The sequence below is a fragment of the Ornithorhynchus anatinus genome, chromosome 1 (assembly GCF_004115215.2).
Source record: "Ornithorhynchus anatinus isolate Pmale09 chromosome 1, mOrnAna1.pri.v4, whole genome shotgun sequence".
NCBI classification, from domain to species: Eukaryota; Metazoa; Chordata; class Mammalia; order Monotremata; family Ornithorhynchidae; genus Ornithorhynchus; species Ornithorhynchus anatinus.
Window position 1 is genome coordinate 69599167 of NC_041728.1, and position 20330 is coordinate 69619496.

A 20330-nucleotide genomic window follows, 5' to 3' on the forward strand; every position below is an offset into this window, starting at 1 on the left:
AGGAAAGAAGGACGGGGTATCTTTCTCTGTCCCTCATGCTTAAAGCTGCTTACTAGCCCTGAGAAATGATCCCAATGGAAGAGATTGTAGTGTCTTAGCCCAACTGATTTTCTGGTCCTGAAAAGGAATACCTTCTCCCAGTTTTCTGTAGAGTGGAAATAAGACATTACCAGCTCTATGTCGCTTGAGGTAGTCCTGTATTCAGTCTACATTCCATGTTTTTACCCAGCAGTCAGTCAATCAGTGGCATTTATCGAGTGCTTATTATTTGCAGGGCACTGTACTAAGTGCTTATGAGAGTCTAATACAGTTGGTAGATACAGTCCCTGTCCACAAGGAGTTTTTAATCTTAGCACCGGCCCCTTTTGGAGCGTGATAAAGGACGAGAATCAATCCTCTTGCTCTTTCCTACCTTACCTCTCTGATTTCCACCTAACAACCCAATCCTAACACAGAAATAAATACCACACAAACTCAAAGCAGCAACTCTAATAATAATGATGATGATATTTGTTAAACAAACACTGTTCTAAGCACTGGGGTAGACTCTGATTAATCAGGTTGGATACGGTCTCTGTCCCACATGGAGCTTACAGTCTCAATCTCCATTTTACAGATGAGGTAACTGAGACGCAGGGAAGTTACTCTTCCCTAAGAAAATGAAGTTGAATGAGACCCGAAACCCCAAATTTCCCAGTGTAGGAATGATAATACAACTCACTTGAACAGTTATGTTTGTCATTCTGAAAGCTGACAAAATGACTAACGTTTCTTTCCTATTTCCCATTCTCTCTATTCACCATAACTGGAAGTCCACTATCAGAAAGCAGGGAGCATTGTTGCCTAGTAGAAAGAAGCATGGTCCTGAGAGTTAGAGGACCTGGATTCTAACCTGGTTCTGCCATGTACCTGCAGTGTGACCTTGGGGAAGTCATTTCACTTTTCAAGACCTCACGTACCACATCTGCAAAATGGATTCAGTCCTGGCTCCCTCCTACTTAGTTTGTGAGCCCCTTATGGGACCTGATGATCTTGTATCTATCCCAGAACTTAGTTCATTACTTGGCACATATTAAGTGCTTAACAAAAATCATAATTATCCATAATAATAATAATAGAGATATTATATTGTTATAATTGTTATATAATTATTATCTATTTATATATAATTATTATATACTTTATATATAATTATATATTATATATAAATTAATATATACAATTGTTATAGTTGTTATATGTAATTGTTATATATAATGTTATATATAATTGTTATATGCCAGGCACTGTTCTAAGCGAAGTGATTGCAAGGAAATTGGATTGGACATAGCTCCTGTTTCACATTCATTCGTTAGTATTTATTGAGCGCTTACTATGGTCAGAGCACTGTACTAAGCTCTTGGAATGTACAATTTGGCAACAGATAGAGACAATCCCTGCCCAATGACGGGCTCACAGTCTAATCACGTAAGTCCCATAGATCTGTCATTCAGAAAAGTTAAATTGTCAGTACACTCTGCATGTGTTCGTGTCTGTGAATAAGTTCTAACTAGATTTCTTCCCTTGCTGGCCTCGTCAGAAGAGTAGCAGCCTGGCCAGTGGATAGAGCATGGGCCTGGGAGTGAGAAAGACCTGGGTTCTTATCTAGGCTCCACCACTTGTCTGCTGCGTGACCTTGGGCAGATCACCTAACTTTTCTGTGCCTCACTTTCCTCATCTATCAAATGGGGATGAAAACTGTGAGCCCCATGTGGGAGAGGGACTACAATCCACTCACATTAGTACACTGCCTGGCACATAGTAACTGCTTAAAAAATACCACAATTATCATTATTATCCTTATTAAGCTTACTACCACAAAAGGTGTTCTTCCTAACCCTGCCGTTTGTGCTTAAAAAGCTCTCAGCCTGTGAACCTGTCCCACAGACCCTACCATCTAATACTTTTATTGAGACCTTCCAAGAAAATGGGTAGAAATTCCCATGAGTCTTGTGTGGAATCCTTGACTCTTCTAGTGTGGTTCAGCTCTCTCTGTTATAAACCAGGTGCTTGATAGGTTTTTTTTATGGTATTTGTTAAGCGCTTACTGTGTGTCAGGCACTGTACTAAGTGCTACTAAGTGCTGGGGTAGATACAAGGTCATCAAGTTGGACACAGTCCCTCCCCCACATTAGGCTCATAATCTTAATCCCCATTTCCCAGATGAGGGAACTGAGGCACAGAGAAGTGAAGTGACTTTCCCAAGGTCACCCAGCAACAAGTGTCAGAGCTGGGATTAGAACCCAGGTCCTTTGGCTCCCAAGCCCGTGGTCTTTCCACTAGACCACACTGCTCAGTGTTTGTGTAGAACGGTGTCAACTGAGTGCCCTGCCAGCTCCCAGTTCAGATAATCATAATACTTGAACAGCAGAGAAAATTAAGCTCAGCCACACCATGAAACTCCTGTTCCTGTGTTTCTTTATTCACTCAGTTCATGTCCAAAGGGGAGAGTTAAGAGGACTGTATTGAAAGGATGAGGCTTTCAACTTGCTAAGATATTAGCAGACAATGCTATCTCTATTCCCTATGAAAATTCTGATTTTGTGCTTCACATAATTAACTGTAGCTATTAACTGTTTAGATTTGAGGGAATTGCAGTCCCAGAGTAGACCCTAGGATGCTCTGTTTACCAATTCACAGAGGAGATCCAGCCCTGATTAATTTCATGCACTAGTTCCCTTCAATGCAGTTGAGATGCGGTTACGTCCCATGGCATGATAATAAACAAAAAGTCATCAACTAGAACAACGTTGGGCATAATATTTGCCCTTACTAGACCCATGGTATGTGCAGTAATTTAAAAGCCTGAAAATTGGGTTCATCAGTAACATTATAGAGAAAAGACATTTTGGCCCTAGAGAAAAATATTTCCCTATAAAACTTGTAGTAATTCTAGTTTAAGCGTAAATATTGAGAACGTTCCTCCTTAATCCTGTATACCTTTGCCAATGTAGTTATGGAGTCCCTTTTACGTACCTATTTTAGCGTTGTTCATTATCTACTAATTACAAGTCTCATCCTTTTTCAGGCCCTGAACAATAATTAAGAGAAACCTTTCGTTGGAAACTGTCATTCCAGAAAGGCACTCACTTAATTCTGTGGGACATAAATCAGTAAGGAAGCAATTTGGACGCTAAAAGCACTTACAAAATTAGACACTTTGAATATGAGGGATGAATGTCTTTTCAACAAATTGAGATAAAATATAGTCGTGTCTTTTCTAAATCTATTAATGTCAAACACAAGGTGACTTTTCAATTTCTCCATTAGATCATACATAACTTTCTCAGAAAGGGGCCCCTTTGTGGTGATGCATCAAGGTTACATCTATTAAACCATTGATATCAAAACCTTTCCAATTTTCTTGACCATATAGCTCCCATTGATATTTTTTCACTTGAGGTTTGATCGAAAGTTACTTTGCCTTTCCTCTAGAATGATTTACCATACATTCCTGACAATCTAGAATCTATTTAGGATATTGTCCATTGGGGAAAACATCACTTAAAAGAAAAGGCAAAAGAATCCAATTTGAACTGGAGACCATTTTGGGGAATGTGCAGATACTTCTGTGAGTCTCTTCATTTTAAACAATCGCAGATTATTATGGCGAGAGGAGGACAAGGGGACTTGAGGTGTTTTTTAGATTATTTTGAAGTTGCATGGTGGTGTGCTTCATCCATGAAATCTAGTAGTGCATTAGTTTAAATCTCTCTACTCACTTGTTAACTATGAAGACACCCACCAATACTTCTGAACTAGATTTTTTTAAAAAAGTGTTCAATCCAGTTTTCCTAAGTAAGATACCCTCTCATCTCTTTTTAAGAAATAACAATCCGTAGAAGGGGTAGCTAATCAAATGCTTCTGTGGCTGGCATACCCCTGTTGACTGACCCAATATTCAACTTAGTGGAAACTAATGAATAGGGTTTTCGCAAAGTTCCAAGCTAGAGAATACTTCTCCCAGAGCCCCAGTTGAGCCAGAATGTCAGGATTCATTCATTCAATAATATTTATTGGACACTTACTGTATGCAAAGCACTGGGAAGACTCTTCTCAGTCCCATGTTGAAATCTATTCAGTAAAACTGCTGAACTACTGCAGTGGTCAGAGGGATTAGATATTCTGAGCAAACTCAATATATAGAAAGAACGCAAATCAGCTTCTCGGTTTAGCCAGACATCTTTTTACACTTTGGGTTGGAGGCAGTAAATTTGAGAAAAATGAGCTAAACAATAAATGATACAGCTTAGTGAAGTGTGAGATATAGAGAAGCAGGGTGGCCTAGTGGATAGAGAACAGACCTGGGAATCAGAAGGACCTGAGTTCTAGTCCTATCTCTGCCACATGTGTGCTGTGTGTCCTTGGGCAAGTCACTGAAATTATCTGTGCCTCAGTTACCTCATCTGTAGCATCAAGACTGTGAGCCCCATGTGGGACAGGGACTGTGTCCAAACTGATTAACTAGTATCTTCAGCGATTTTATGAAGTTTGAACCGACAGTGACTGATTGAATAGGTGGATTGAATGAGAGAGCTGAATCGAGGCTGACGCCAAGGTTACGAGCTTGTGAGATGGAGGATGGTTGTGAAAGTCACGGGGAGGGCAGAATTTGGGTGCGAAGATGAGGAGTTCTGTTTTCGATATAATAAGTTGGAGGCGTTGGCAGAACATCCAGGAGGAAATATGCGCCTGCAGAGAAGGAGAGAGATGAGGGCTGGAGATGGAGATTTGGAGATCATCTGCAGTGAGATGAAAGTTGAAACCCTGGGAGCAGATGAGTTCTCCAAGGATGCAGGTGATAGATGGAAAATGGAAAGGGCAGGTAGGTAGAGGAGGAGTCAGGAGTAAACCCGGAGGGGACGGCGTCAGGGAAGGCAGGGTTGGGTAATGTTTCCGGGACAAGGGAGTGGTCGACGGTGTCCGAGGCAGCCGAGAGGTTGGGAAGGATTAGGGTGGAGTAGAGTCCGTTGGATTTGGCCAGGAGATCATTGGTGACCTTTGAGAAGGTGTAGCAATGCGTGTCTGTTGACCATTCTAGTGCTGCTGAGACTGCAACTCCCAGCAGCCCTGCAGACTCCAACACTTGTGGGTTAACACCCACTTGGCCAGTTCAGTTTCAGCACGGCGTCACTTCTCTTTGGCAGTACTTCAACCAGTGGATTTTCCCAGTGGTTTAACCTGCTGCATGCCTTGTTCTGTGCACCTCCAAATTCCTACGGCAGTGGGATTTAACAATATATATTAGCGACTCATCACTGTCATTTTGGGTTGGGAAAAAAATGTTCCATTCACTGCACTCGGCTGCCGGCACATATCTGTGAAGGAAATTTGGGGTGGTGGAACACAGAACAAGGTTTTTTTTACATCACAAAATAAGTTGTTAAAACCTGTCTTTTCTAACGTATCAGAGAATACTCTGTAGTTTACGAGTTCCGTTTTAAATTGAGGGGGTTTTCCCAGGAAGAGCTTGGTTTTTTTTGTCCTCCCTTTGCATCCCGAATAATGCTAGGTGTTAGAAAATGATTCACAGGGCCTCGCCTTCAGTGGCCCCAAAAGGCAGGTTAGCAGTATCATCTTCAAAGTGAAGAGCAGATTATTTCTCTTCTCCCCCTTCCTCCCTTTGCCTTCTTTCCTTCTTTTCACGCATATGTGCGTGTCTCTCTCCCTCTTACACCTCCTCCTCTGCCCCTCTCAAGTGCTTAATTTGAAATTGTCATCTAATGTCCTCCGGAGACTGGTTGTAATGACTTCGACCCGATGGCCCTTTTTCTAGGTCAGTGCTCCGGTGGTTGCAGCCGCCACCCAAGAGAAACCGAAAGACAGCGATCAGTTCGAGTGGGTCACCATTGAGCAGTCGGGAGAACTGGTTTATGAAGCCCCAGAAGCAATTGCTGCAGAACCACCGCCAATCAAGTCAACGGTTCAGACGATGTCGCCCATCCCTGCTCATTCTTTGGCTGCTTTTGGATTATTTCTGCGACTCCCCGGTTATGCCGAAGTGCTGCTTAAAGAGAGGAAACATGCCCAGTGTCTACTTCGATTGGTGCTGGGAGTAACCGATGATGGAGAGGGAAGTAAGTTTAAGACCAAGAATACAGTTGTCCAGGTTCAGAATATATATGTATATATATAGTGACTTTCCTAGGTCACACAGCAAACACGCGGAAGATCCGGGATTAGAACCCAGGTCCTTTTGACTCCCAGGCCTGTACTCTCTCCATTAAGCCTCACTGCTTCATTTCTGTGGAAGAACACATAATCTGTGTTCTTGACTTGACTTGCAAGATTACAGTTAAGTCCCCTGAAAATATTTTATCTGAGGTCTGGATTTGCAGAACATACGAGTTCTTTTTTCGGGGGTAATGCTTCCATTTTCAGTAAAGCCCATCGAGAGTGAATGGCATGTGTTACCCTCCTGTATTCATTTGGTTGTATTTATTGAGCTCTTACCATGCACAGAGCACAGTACTAAGCACTTGGGAGACTATAGTATAAAAGCAAACGGATACATTCCCGGCCCACAATGTGCAGTAACTGTGCATCACTTTTGGAAACCGAATCTGTTCCAACATCTTTCTGCTATCTGGCCTTAGGTCACATCCTGCAGTCTCCATCAGCCAACGTGCTCCCGACTCTCCCGTTCCACGTGCTGCGCAGTTTATTTAGCACCACCCCATTGACCACCGATGACGGCTTATTGCTAAGGCGGATGGCTCTGGAAATTGGAGCAATTCATCTCATTCTTGCCTGCTTGTCTGCACTGAGCCACCATGCCCCTCGCGTTCCCAACTCCAACCTGAATCAGACCGAGGTAAGTCCAGTCTTGGATTTTAATAGTTATGCTGGTGTTTATTAAGCGCTCAATGTGTGCAGAGTACTTGAACGAAACAGTGGGAAAGAATACACAGGTGGGAATTGGACCCTATCCCTGGCCCTCGGATTTTAGATCGGTGCACGACGATGATCCGACCTTAAACCTGAAGCGAAGGGTTCATTTTCAGATCTTATTTAGGGTTTTGGCCATTCTTCTGTGGGGTAAATATATCTCAAACTATAAAACTCAAGATCAAAGAAGTTCTAAAAGTCTATGGAATAATTATCCAGTGTGGGGCAAAATATTGTTAATGATGAAATATAGAGAATGGAAAATGTGATTTTTTTTACTTCCTGTTTAACTCAAATTTTAGAAAATCCTGGATATTTTTCAGTCACATTTTGACATCTTTAACTGAGTAAGAATAATAATAATAATTGTGGTATTTAAGCACTTTTTATAAGCACTTTCTGTGTGCCAGGCACAGTACTAAGCACTGGGGTAGATAGAAGCAAATCGGGTTGGACCCTCCCAGTCCCCAGTGAGGCTCTCTCTGTCTTAATCCCCAATTTACAATTGAGTGATTGAAAAAAGAAGGTTGTGTTGTAGTGATGGCAGTTAAGAACTCTCTCAGCAGAGGAACTGGGTTGGCGCCCAGGACTTCCACTGCATTCTTATGCCAGGTCTTCTCGTGTGTGTGTGTGTGTGTGTGTGTGTGTGTGTGTGTGTGTGATACCTATTTTTGTATTGCCCTGAAAACTAGAGCTCTCTCTTTTTCCCTTCAACAATCCAACTTCATTTCTAACACCCCTCAGCAGATGGAGACAGCTTCGGCCTTCAATCACGATGTCATTATTTCGCTGCATCATTTTCCGGTCAGGTTTTGACTCTTAAACTCTACTGTCAAATGTCAGTAGATTCTCAAGTGAGAAAATCACCCGTGGAAGTGGGCTTAATTGCATCGTGTCTCTTTTCAGCCACAGGTGTCAAGTACGCATAACAGCGCTTCCACGGAGGAGCAGCAGCTCTACTGGGCCAAAGGCACTGGCTTTGGAACAGGCTCCACAGCTTCGGGATGGGATGTGGAACAAGCCTTAACGAAACAAAGGCTGGAGGAGGAACATGTGACTTGTCTTCTGCAGGTATTTGATACTGCCGTTGAAACGAGTAGCATTTTTACATCGCTATTCCAGTCAAATTATTGAAAACGATACAGGCGTTGGGGTTCGTGTGGTATTTATTTCTGTGTTGGGACTGGGTTGTAGGTAGAAATCAGAGAGGTAAGGTAGGAAAGAGCACAGGTGATTGAGAGTTTTATATTCCATGCTAAGGAGTTTTAGTGCTTATTGTGTGTCAAGTACTGTTCAGAGTGCTGGGGTAGTTACAACTTAATTAGATTGATGGAGTCCCTGTGCCGGCCAGGGTTCACAGCCCAATTGAGGCAGAGAGAAGTTAAGTGACTTGCCCAAGGTCATACAGCAGGCAGTTGTCCGAACTGGGATTTCCACCCCGGTTCTCTGACCCATAGGCCCGTGCTCTTTCCGCTAGGCCATGCTGTATCTCTATCTTGCCAACTACTAATATGGTTACTTTAAATTCAGTAAAAACACCAAATCTAAGTGGCCATCTTGCCAACCGCTTATATGGTTACTTTAAAATGATTAAATATACTAAATCTATGCGGCAGTTTCTTAGTCTCCCTTCCTTCACCACCAGTCGTATTCCCCTCTCCTCCGAGTTGGACAGTCATTCCTTGGACTCTTACAATTATTCTGAGTTATCAACTTTCAGAGTTGTAATTAAAGAATAAAGTGGCAGCACTTTCCAAAAGATCATTAGTATTTCCCAAGCTCTTTGCTTTTGAGTAATAGTAGTGGTGATGAAATTTATTGAGGATCTCTTAAGTGCAGTGCACTAAATACCTGGGAAGTAAAACTGTAAGCTCGTTGTGGGCAGGGAATGTGGCTGCCAACTCTGCTGTATTGTTCTCTCCCAAGTGTTTAGTACAGTGCTCTGCACGTAGGAAGCACTCAATACATACGTTCGGGTGATTGATCCAACAGAAGCACTACAGGTTCCCTCCCACAGGAGTATAAGTGTTGTCATCATCAATCTGAACGTAAAATGAGGTGGGTCAGCAGTATCGGATAGAGCGTGAGGCCGGATAACAGATTTGCCCGGGTTCACAGCTGTTCGGTAGCAATCCAGCCACCAGTGCTATTTCTTGAACGCTTACCGTGTGGAAAGCCACTGTACTCAGTGTTGGGGAGAGAATAGAGAGTCGATTGACAAAACCCCTGCCTCTGGGACCGTAAAGTCTAATGGAAGGACTGGATGCTGGCTTTCCTGGCTTGGGCCGAGCTACTTCCATCCTAATTTTAAAGAGAAGCAGCGTGGTGGTTACAGAGGGGAGAGAATCCATTTCACTGATCATCAGTGTTCCTGACTATTCACTGCTGGCCAGCTTCCACCCAGAGTTCATCTCCTGAGACGAGCATCAGAGAAGCATCATGGCATAGTAGATAGAGCACGGGCCTGGGAGTCAGAAAGTCATGGGTTCTAATCCGGGCTCCACCACATGCCTGCTATGTGACCTTGGGCAAATCACTTCATTTTTCTGTGCCTCAATTCTCTCATCTGAAAATGGAGATTCAATGCCTGTTCTCCCTTCTACTTCGACTGTGAGACCTGTGGGACCTGATTATCACGTACCTATCCCAGCGCTTAATACAGTGCTTAGCATATAATAAGCGCTTAATAAAAAATACAACAATGTTAATGATTTAAAATATTATCATTGGTGGTATTATTACTTGAGTGCTACAAAACCCCATTTTGAGGAAGAGGGCTAAGGAGGGATCCAAGTTGTACCCCTTGTCAACCAATGCTCCAGGATCCCCTGCTACGGTCTGCGTCTCCGTAGGCTCGAATGGAGCTTCCCGTCCTCTTCCACTAAGACCGAGAACCGCGAAAGTCTTCCCAGGGGTGCTGCTTTGGACTTGAAATGATGGGAACTCCCCCCCTTCCACTCCCAGGATCCCTGAGGAGCCTGTATCATTTTCTACCCAGGCGCTCCATCTTTTATTGCTGCATAATTCCTGTCCTTACTTCTTTTCAACTGAATATGCTTGTGAATAACACATCCGTCTAAATTATTTTCTCTGGGGGGGGTGGGGGGGAGAAAAACCATGTGGACATGGGAATAATTGCCAGCAAATGATATTTAATTTAGTTTCTCATTGGAACTGTAGTTCCATACATCACTTGAGGTTGTCTTTATGCAAATTCTCACTGGGTAGTGTGGTATTTCAAAATAGAAAACTGAAATTGCCCCCCATAATGGCATTTAAGGTTTTATAAATGGTATTTTGAGAGGCTGGATTACATAGTCTTAACCAATGGGCGGACTTTGTGGTTGGGGTTAGAAACGTGCTCTTCAAGAATTCCTACTTGTAAAACAACTATTGCCATTGGATAATCTCCTTGACAGGGACACATTTTTTACTTGTATTTTATGTTCCCTCAGCACATAGAATGGTGGCCTAACCACAGCAGACATTCAGTACTGTTGTTGTTAATGATCATGATGATAATGATGATGGTGGTAAGAACAATTTGTTTTTGTCAACTTGTCCAAATTAAAGTTTAACATGTGTCTCAATGGCTTTCCATTTTCAGGTTCTGGCCAGCTATATAAACCCTGCAGGCAGCACGGCTAATGGAGAGGCCCAGTCTGTTCACGAGGGGAGAGGGCAGAACTGCAGTGCCCTTCCATCCGTTCTTCTAGAACTCCTTAGCCAATCCTGCCTCATCCCAGCAATGTCCTCTTATCTCCGCAATGATTCAGGTAATACATTTTTGTCTCTTCCAGATCAGACTGTAGTATGTCCCTTGTGAAAAAACATGTGGGAGTCTTTTATTTGAAAGTGTTATAAATAAGAAAGTTCACTGGCAAGAAAATTTTGCACTCCTTCTATTTGGTATGTGCATCCTGTAAGTTTGAGAGAGGTTTATTTTCCCTTCATTTCAGTTGTATGGAACTGGATACAGGTAGAGTCCCAGATCCTTAGTTTGATTCTAATTCTGTCAAATCTGTTGATAACTGGTCTTTCCCTATGATTGTTGTGTGGGAGTGTTGTACATAAATGGCCCGTAACTGGGAGCGGTCTGAGAGAATTTGGTCAAAATTTGGTCTTAGCTACTCAGAGGCTGATTATCTGGTATTTGCTCTACCAGGGCCCTTGTCTCCTTTTTTTTTTATCTGTCTCCCTGCATTTTGGTCAGTTCATCATCAACTGCACCATCAGAAAGGGGACAGGGAAATCTGAAAACAGCCAGGTCAATTGCGAAACAGCCAGTTTTGCTTTTTGCTAATAGGCTTGGGAAGCTGTTTATTGGAAGGAGAGGTTGGAATTATGAACCAAGTAGCAGATAGCAAGTTCTCTTTGTCTTAAGTGTCCTGAATCTTCACCTTTGTCTTCCTTTCATTCATTCAGGAGTATTTATTGAGCTGTCCACTTGGCTCACACTTTAAAGAAGCCTAACTTGTTAATGTCCTGACTTCTTGAATGTTTTAGTCCCACTGCTGTTGTCAGTTTGAAACAAAGTGCACTGGCTTAGTTTATGGTGGTTTCAAAATGGTGGCATGTTTAGTCTCCTACTGTTTAGTGGAAAGAGGGTATGATTTTGCTGACTTTGGTTCCATTCTTTAGAACTTGAATAAAGAAGAGCGTGGTTGGGTAGTTCTTAACCTAGTAGTTCTAGTGCTTCATAAACAGCTCATTTGGATGGACCATTCTTCCTTTATGATGAAGAAAACGAACAGTGGTGAGATTCATCTTTGGGTGCTTTGTGTGGTTGTAAAGGCCGATGTGGGTCCTCTGAATCCTGGCCAACTAGAGTCTGCAGCATCTGGTCCTGATTTTACTTTTGCCTCCAATCCCTAGGATGCATCTGCTCAAAAAGGGCTATTCCTTTCTCGATTTCAGTGCATCCTCCCAGTTTATCTGCTGTGATTTCTGAGGCGCGGCATTATCTGTGTCTTTGTTTTACTGTATTCTTAAAATATTTCCATTGAGTAGCTGCTCGTGTAATCCATTCTCCTCACTTGTCCCATCCAATAGCTGCTATGTTAACCAAGGTCTAATGCTGGGAGACTGACTTTGCTGTACTTTGTTGTTCGATCTCACGGCTTGCCATTTGTTACTGGATATAACCCTTAAGTGGGGAAGTTGGAACTGCTTGAAGCATGTGGTGTTGTGTCCAGGGGTCGAGGTTTCCCAACCGTAGATAAGGTCGGAGAGCACTTGAGCTTTGATGACTTCTGATTTGGTCTGGAGCTTAATACCATATCATCAGCATGCGCTGTTCGGTCCCCTGGATGTGCTGACCTTCATGGATTTGATTTGATTTCTACTTCCTTTCTATCACTGCATCGCTGATCGGTGTGCTGCCAGTATAGACTCTTCTATGGCCAATATAGATTTTCAGCTGTGGGCAGGATTTCCTTGATAAATCAACAGATCAGTGGTATTGATTGAACGTTCACTGTGTAACATAACTAAGTGCTTGGGAGAGTACAATACAACAGAATGAACTGACAGTAGAGACGTGAGCAGATATATTCACTCAGTTTTCTTGAGATATATTTGTTGTCAATAAATGTGTCAATAAATGCATTTTCATATTTCAGTACCTTCTTGGATGCCCGAATTTAAGTGGTTCAGTCTTGAAGGGCAGTCCCTGGGGCTTTCAGATAGTGCTCAAAATCTGTGGAGTTGGAAGAGTTTCCGGGAAGAATGGAAGTGTATTTTGAGACCTGCATCCAAGTCTCTCGTGGCATCTCCAGTACGGCTGCGGAGGATAAATTAAAACCGGATAAATGAAAATAAGTGGGCGATGCCGAGGAGGGTTTTGATCCATTGAGAGGATTTCATCTTTTATTTCCAGGTCACATAACCATATCAGAGTTTCCAGCTGATGCTGGAGTCCTGGATGAAGCAGAGGTATTGATTGAGCACTTACTGTATGCAGAGCACTCTACTAAGCACTTGGGAGAGTACAATACTATACACGTTCCCTGATCACAAAGGAGCTTACAGCCTAGAGGTGTCAATAGCCATCTCTTTTTGTGCTTTTTAAACATGTGATCGTAAATCTCTCATTTCTTACTACGTTAGGTGATTTTATTTCTTTAGAATTAGATTGCATCCTGTTCTTCTAGGAAGCAGTGGTTAACATGATGCTGTTCGTTATGACACAGGTATTAAAAAGCACAACCGTCCTGATAATGCAGGAATGCCTGTTTTTAATACTAGATAGGGGCTAAGAATTAAGCTTCCCTCTATCCTGTAAGCTCGTGGGCAGAGAATGTATTGTTACTATTCTCTCCCACGCACTTAGTGCAGTGTTCTGCACACAGTAAGCGCTTAATATTGCTGAATTTATTGAATATATAGAAGTTTGTTGAAGAAAGGAATTCTATTTTAAAAATTTCAAATTTGATGACCAAAATGTCTCACGCATGCATAGAACTGGCAGGTTAATTGTTCGATTGAATAGGTGACCGTGTAGTTTTCCAGACGATATTGTTACAAATTGGAATACTTCCAATTCTATTTAGTTTGTGATCTGAATGATCCAGATTCATTCCTTCATTCGTTCAATCATATTTATTGAGCACTTACTGTGTGCAAAGCACTGTAGTAAGCATTTGGGAGAGTACAATGAAATAATAGACACATTTCCTGCCTACAATGAGCTTACAGGCCAAAGCGAGGAAGACAGACATCAGTGCAAAGAAATGAAGTACAGATATGAACATAAGTGCTGTGGGGCTGGGACAGGGCGAAGGGAACCAGTCAGGGAGACGCAGAAGGGAGTGAGAGATGAGGAAGGGTGGGGCTTAATCTGGGAAGGCTTCTTGGAGGAGGTGTGCCTTCAGTAAGGCTTTAAAGGGAGAAGAATAAGTGATAGTCTCTGAATGTTTGTCCGTCTTTTCATCTTTTGATAACGTATGCAAATCCATGCTCTGTATTCTGAACTCTATAATCAATTTTCAGTGATCCAGGGAGAGTCTTTAAGGACTTATTTAAGGCATTCCTTTGTAGTTAACGTTTTACCGTGGGAGGGATCATGGCCTAGAGGGGAAAGAACATGGGACTGGGAGTCAGGAGTCCTGGATTCTAGTCCCAGTTCTGCCAGTTGATTGCTGTGTGATCATGGGGCATTCACTTAACTTCTCTGTTCCTCAGTTTCCTCATCTGGAAAATAGGGATAAAGGGCCTGTTGCCCTTATGTCAGTCCTATCTGTCAGGCTGATCTGATTAGCTTATGTTCACCCCATTCCGTATCACAGTGCTTTATACATTTGGTGCCCTTTATAAATCCCAAAGGTAAAAAAAAAAATTAAAAATGCAACCATAGGAAAAAGGTAGACACTGATTAATGGTTGCTTAAGACTATCTGATTTTTCTATAGTTTGCTCACATCATAATATAGGTTTCACCTTTCTTCAAGGGTCTCAACAACTGAATTTTCAAATATATGAAAAGTCAAAAAATATTAACTGTCCAGTATGTAAACCTGAGAAACCTTTCATTAAAATATTCCTTTTGATTTAACTGGATGATCAAAATACTCATCTGAGAAGAGCTCTGCATAAAGCAAGAGCTCAATAAATACCTTTGATTGATTGATTGATTATTTGGCATTGGTGGCTAAAATGCTCCGAGCTGATGGAACAACCTAAACTATTCCAGAGCTAAGGCATTAACAAGTACTTCATTGCAATTTTGAATTCTCGTCGTTTATCATAAAGTATAGCGATAGGCACTCTAGCCTTTTAAATGAGACTAATAAAGTAATCATTTTTCAACTACCACAAGGATGATTAAATCTCAGAGCAATACATTTTTCCCAAATTGATTAGGCTGATATAGTCTTAAAGAAATTAGCATATGACAGGAATCCCTGAAAAATCCTTGATTTTTTTTTTAATTAGATGGAAATTTAAAAGGATTTCAAAATCCTTATATTTTTCAAATGTAATTGAAGTTACTCAAAATCATGTGCAATCTTGATGATTTAATAAGGTAGCTTCTCAGAAAGGTAAATCAGTGAAGCCGCATGGCCTTGGGAAGGAGCATGGGCCTAGGAGTCAGAAGGATCTCAGTTCTAATCCTGGATCCTCCACTTCTCTGCTGTGTGACCTTAAGCAAGTCACTTCACTTCTCTGTGCCTCAGTTCCCTCATCCGTAAAATGGGGATTAAAACTGCAAGCCCCATGAGGGTCAGGGCTGTGTCCAACCTGATTAGCTTTTATCTACCCAGCATTTAGTATGGTGCCTGGCACATAGTAAGCACTTAATAGATACCATAAAAACAAAACAATTGCAACATGGCCAGAGTTCCCTTGGTGAAGCCGGGTGTTTTCCTCTGTATTTACTCCTTTCCTTAGGTGAAATGTCACATTGTGGCTTAGTGTCAAGAGCACGGTCTTGGGAGTAAGTGGCGGAGCCACCACTTACCAGCTGTGTGACTTTGGACCGGTAACTTCATTTCTGTGTGCCTCATTTACCTCATTTGTAAAATGGGGATGAAGACTGTGAGCCCCATGTGGGACACCCTGATTACCTTGTATCTACCCCATTGCTTAGAACAGTGCTTGGCACATAGTAAGCGCTTAAGTTCTCTGCACATAGTAAGCGCTCAATAAATGCCATTGACTGATTGTTGGCTGCTGAACTGCAGCTGTCTTTATTTCTTTGGTCAGCTCGTTGGTAAAGGATGAGCACAAAAATAGGAAAAATATCAGTAGATGAAAATTGCATCTTCTGGCACTTAAGAAGAATAGATGCTATTCTACCCAGATAAGATTTGTTACATTTTTAGCACAGATCAACATCAAAATTGGGGGTGTATGCAAATGAAGACTTGTTTCCATGGTAATGCGAGTCTTCGGAAGGCACCCGAAATTAAACTTTAATGAGGTGAATTTCTGATATCCTAAAGAGAAGTCTTTTAGAGCCTGTGTGTTTCTAAAAATGAAACTGAGATCCCTTCCTCGTCATTTCCAGGAGTGTAGTCAGGTCAGAAAATGCCATCTTATATTTAGGGCTATCGAGGAAGGTATTCTCCCAAGCGCTTAATACTGTGCTCCGCACACCGCAAGCAGTCAGTAAATGCGATTGAATAACTGTTAGACGAGTGAGAGTTTACAGTTGTCCATTTGGGATAGTTTTACCCGTCTTTGAGGATACATTGCCTGGAATGGCCTCAGTGAGGAGATTGTCTGTCTTGATTAGAGCAGAGACCAGGATGGTGGGGGGAAATCAGCCTGTCTAGGCCAGGCCACTGCATTCTCTGGCTGGGAAAGGCTTCTGTGACCCTTACTGGCTACAGGACAAGCTGCCAGGCCACCCTTCTCACATAGCTCCATTTGCCGCAGAGAGGAGTCGTAGTCCCCCACCTCAGCTAGGTCAGTCAATCAGTGGCATTTATTGAGTGCTTATTATGTGCAGTGCACTGTTCTGAGCACTTGGGAAAGTACAAGAGAATTAGCAGCCACTTTCCCCACCCAAGCTTAGAATCTAATGGGGGACACAGACATTCACATGAATCTAAAAGAAATTCATAATCAGTAATTTAAAGGTATGTACTACCAGAAAGATCGCAGTTAGAGGTGGGGCGTTCTGGGAGAGATGTGTCCATGGCGTCGCTATGGGTCGGCGACGACTCGGCGGCACAATTCCCTACTGTCCCATTCCACTCATTGTATCGTGGAACAGAAGCCTGATGATCAAGTGACCAGACTTCTGGTGGTTCACCGGTAGGGCGTGGGCACAGGGCCTACATTGGAGTGGGGAGCACAGAGAGGGAAGACGGCCGGGGCAGTGGGAAGGAGAGAGAGGGGCCGAGGTGGTGGAAAGTGGAGAAGATGTAGGGGAAGAAGTGATATGAAGAAGTCGATGCCACCCTCCACCCCACTTTCCCAGATGAAGGTAGCAGTGACCCAACCCAGATCTGCTGACTTGAGTTGTGATGGCAGACTCCTTCTCCAGGTGGAAGGTGGCGGCACAGCCCATCCTTGGGCCGGATGTCGGGGCTGCCTCTGCCGGCAGAAGGAAGCAGTGATGATGATGATGGCATTTGTTAAGCGCTTACTATGTGCAAAGCACTGTTCTAAGCGCTGGGGAGATACAAGGTGATCAGGTTGTCCCACATGAGGCTCACAGTCTTCATCCCCATTTTACAGATGAGGGAACTGAGGGTCAGAGCAGTTAAGTGACTCGCCCAAAGTCACACAACTGACAAGTAGTGGAGCAGGGAATAGAACCCATGACCTCTGACTCCCAAGCCCGGGCTCTTTCCACTGAGCCACGCTGCTTCTCAGTCTCATCATGCCCGCCTCCTCCGTCCTTCACCTGGCACAGGAGCGTCAGCGGCTCCAGCCTCTGACTGTGCGTGCGCTCTGGCCTGGCCTGGCCTATGCTGATGGAGAACCCAAAGTGCCCGGTGCAGGGTAAATCCCGTCATGCCCGGTCCCAAGAGGCCAAAACACTTGCAGCAACGTCTGCAGCAGAGTCCCAACCCAAACGGAAGACAAGGCCATAACTTGGCATGCCTTTGGCTTTGGGGGGTGGGAGGGGGGAAGGCGGGGGGGATCTCAACATTTGTCAACATCCTCCTAATCTGCAAATCACCCTAACGATAATAATGATAGTAGTACTCGTTCATCAATCAGTCAGGGATATTTATTGAGCGCTAGGTGCAGAGCACTCTACTAAGTGCTTGGGGGAGTATAATAGAACAGAATTAGCAGACAGATTCCCTCTCCATAACAAGCTTAAGCGCTCACTGTGCACCAAACACTTGAGCCGAGTGGTGGGGTAGATGCAAGGTAATGGGGTCGGACATTGTCCCCATCCTCTTGGGGCCCGGTGTCTAAGTAGCAGGGGACAGGATGCGGGCCCCATTTGACACATGAGGGACCCGAGGCACAGAGAAGCTAAGTGACTTGTCTGAGGTCAGAAAGCAGGCCGGTGGCAGAGCTGGGATTAGAACTCAAGTCCCCTGACTCCCAGGCCCATGCTCATTCTCGGAGAAGCGGCGTGGCTCAGTGGAAAGAGCCCGGGCTCGGGAGTCAGAGGTCGTGGGTTCTAATCCCGGCTCCGTAACTTATCAGCTGTGTGACTTTGGCCAAGTCACTTAACTTCTTCTGTGCCTAAGTTACCTCATCTGTAAAATGGGGATGAGGACTGTGAGCCCCACGTGATTACCTTGTATCTCCCCCAGGGCTTAGAATAGTGCTTGGCACATAATAAGTGCTTAACAAATACTGTCGTTATTCTTCCATTAGGCCACGTTGCTTCTCTGCTTCTAGATACAGTGCACAAATACTGAGTCGGGTGACTCGACCGGCAATTAGTGGGGAGCGATTAATTGGAAACACTGGAATTAAAAAGGAAAATGTTCTGTGCAAGGGTATATAAAATGGGCATCCCATAAGGCAGATGCACGCTAGAGAAGCAGCGTGGCTCAGTGGAAAGAGCACCGGCTTTGGAGTCAGAGGTCATGGGTTCGAATCCCGGCTCGGCCACTTGTCAGCTGTGTGACTTTGGGCAAGTCACTTAACTTCTCGGTGCCTCAGTTACCTCATCTGTAAAATGGGGATTAAGACTGTGAGCCCCACGTGGGACAACCCGATTCCCCCGTGTCTACCCCAGCACTTAGAACAGTGCTCGACACATAGTAAGCGCTTAACAAATACCAACATTATTATTAATTTTAGTGGAATGAGGGATACCTCTGTGCATATGAAATTAGGTAGAACAGCTGCTCATAGAGGCTGCGTGGTCAGTATTCCTTTATGTTCACCTCAGCGGAGACACTGAGTGGAAGAAACTGTTTCGGCATTTGGATTTGAGTTAACTGAGAAATTCCACAAAAACCTCCACTATGAAAGTTATCCTAATGTATCTGTTCATTAACTGTTGTGTCTCCATTGGCCATAATCATATTTATTAAGTGCTTACTGTGCACTTAATGCTGGGAAAGAATCCCCAGCTGGGAATTAGTCACAGATCTCCTCCTTCAAGGGGCTCACGGTCTAATAATAAAAGGAGTGGGGGGAATGTCGACCGGCTCTAAAGGAGAGTTGAAATCCAACAGAGGACATGAAGACAGAAACAAATATCAGTAGGATACTGCAGCGAGAGAAACAGAATCTCTGGCTCCAGTATTCTTCTATATCACCCCCTTGGATTCTTTTTCCCTTCCCCTTCCCTCCTCCATCTTCTTCTTTGATTTCCCCCAATCCTTTCAGAGATGAAGCAGAATTGAACCAAGTGAATGATCTTAGTATTCCCTTTTCTGAACTTGAGAAAATGACTCTGTCGCCATCACCCCAATTCACATTACTGCAGTACCAGATTCCTGCATTTCTGAATGCGGTTGTGAAATGTTAAATTACCCAGTGTTGAAAAGAGCTACACTTTAGCTAATTCTGGAATTCCTGTTTGTCAAGTTTCTGTTGCATTTGTCTTAGTTCATGAATTGTGTGGCCAAAATTGAGGGCTAAGTATAAAATTCTTGCTTGCAATCTTATAGCTAGTGATTTTCTGGGAGATTTCAAATATTTCGTATGATGTTACTAATGACTAAATAGAGAGCGCTATTCGATCCTTCATCACCAGAAATCTATTTGGAAAAGGAGGGGGTCAAAGAATGAAGGGGCCCGCAGCCATCAAAACATCTTCTGAGACTGAGAAAACATTTATTAGAAGTAAGATTCCCAGGACCCATCTAGGAAAGAGAGCATAGGGCAGTAAAGATCATCACAGGCAGTGTTGTATGGATTTTAGTATTTATGATGTGGATGCAGTTTAACCTCTTCACTCCTTGCACGTTCCACTGCTGTAATGGATTGATCAGCGGTCTTGAGAACCCAGCCGAGTTAGCGGCGCTAAGAAGAAGAGTTAAGCAGTGATTGTTGTTGCAGAACGAAAATCAAGCCCTGAAATCAATCCTGAAGTAAGTTGAAGTGTTTCAAAGATTCCCTCCATCTGAAAGTCAAGTGTGAAGTCGAACGCCATATGGTAGACTGACTGACTGAATCAAATGAGCACCACTTTTAGTTCCATCAGAGGGCGTGGAGCTAGAGGCGTGTGTGGCTCCGTGGCCTCTTGGCTAGTGTTGGGATAGTTGGACATTATGACCTTGAGGAGGTGGCTGTTGGGGGGTCTCAGGAACAGAGACCTGAATCCGGAAGCCCCATTCAAAGAATCCATCGATCAGTGGTTCTTGAGCGCATACACTGTTCAGAGCACTGTACTGAGTACCCTGGGGACTACTAGGGCACAGCCTCCAGGCCCACGCCCAGCTTTTGCTCCCTACCGTCTCTGATGCCGGGGGGTGTCGGGGGAACGTGGCCATCGGGACCTAAGAGCACAGCAGAGGGAGTTAAAAAGAGAGC

General features: G+C 43.6%; 1 protein-coding gene across 3 annotated transcripts in view; it reads left to right on the top strand.

Moving 5' to 3' along the window:
• Positions 1–20330, top strand: part of BIRC6 (baculoviral IAP repeat containing 6) — a 295572-nt gene that overhangs the window by 188453 nt on the left and 86789 nt on the right. For all 3 annotated transcript variants that reach the window (XM_029060209.2, XM_029060223.2, XM_029060216.2), the window contains exons 62-65: positions 5816–6116; positions 6636–6853; positions 7834–7998; positions 10535–10703. In XM_029060209.2, coding sequence (XP_028916042.1) covers positions 5816–6116; positions 6636–6853; positions 7834–7998; positions 10535–10703 — 853 coding nt within the window. The remainder of the gene's footprint in view (positions 1–5815; positions 6117–6635; positions 6854–7833; positions 7999–10534; positions 10704–20330) is intronic.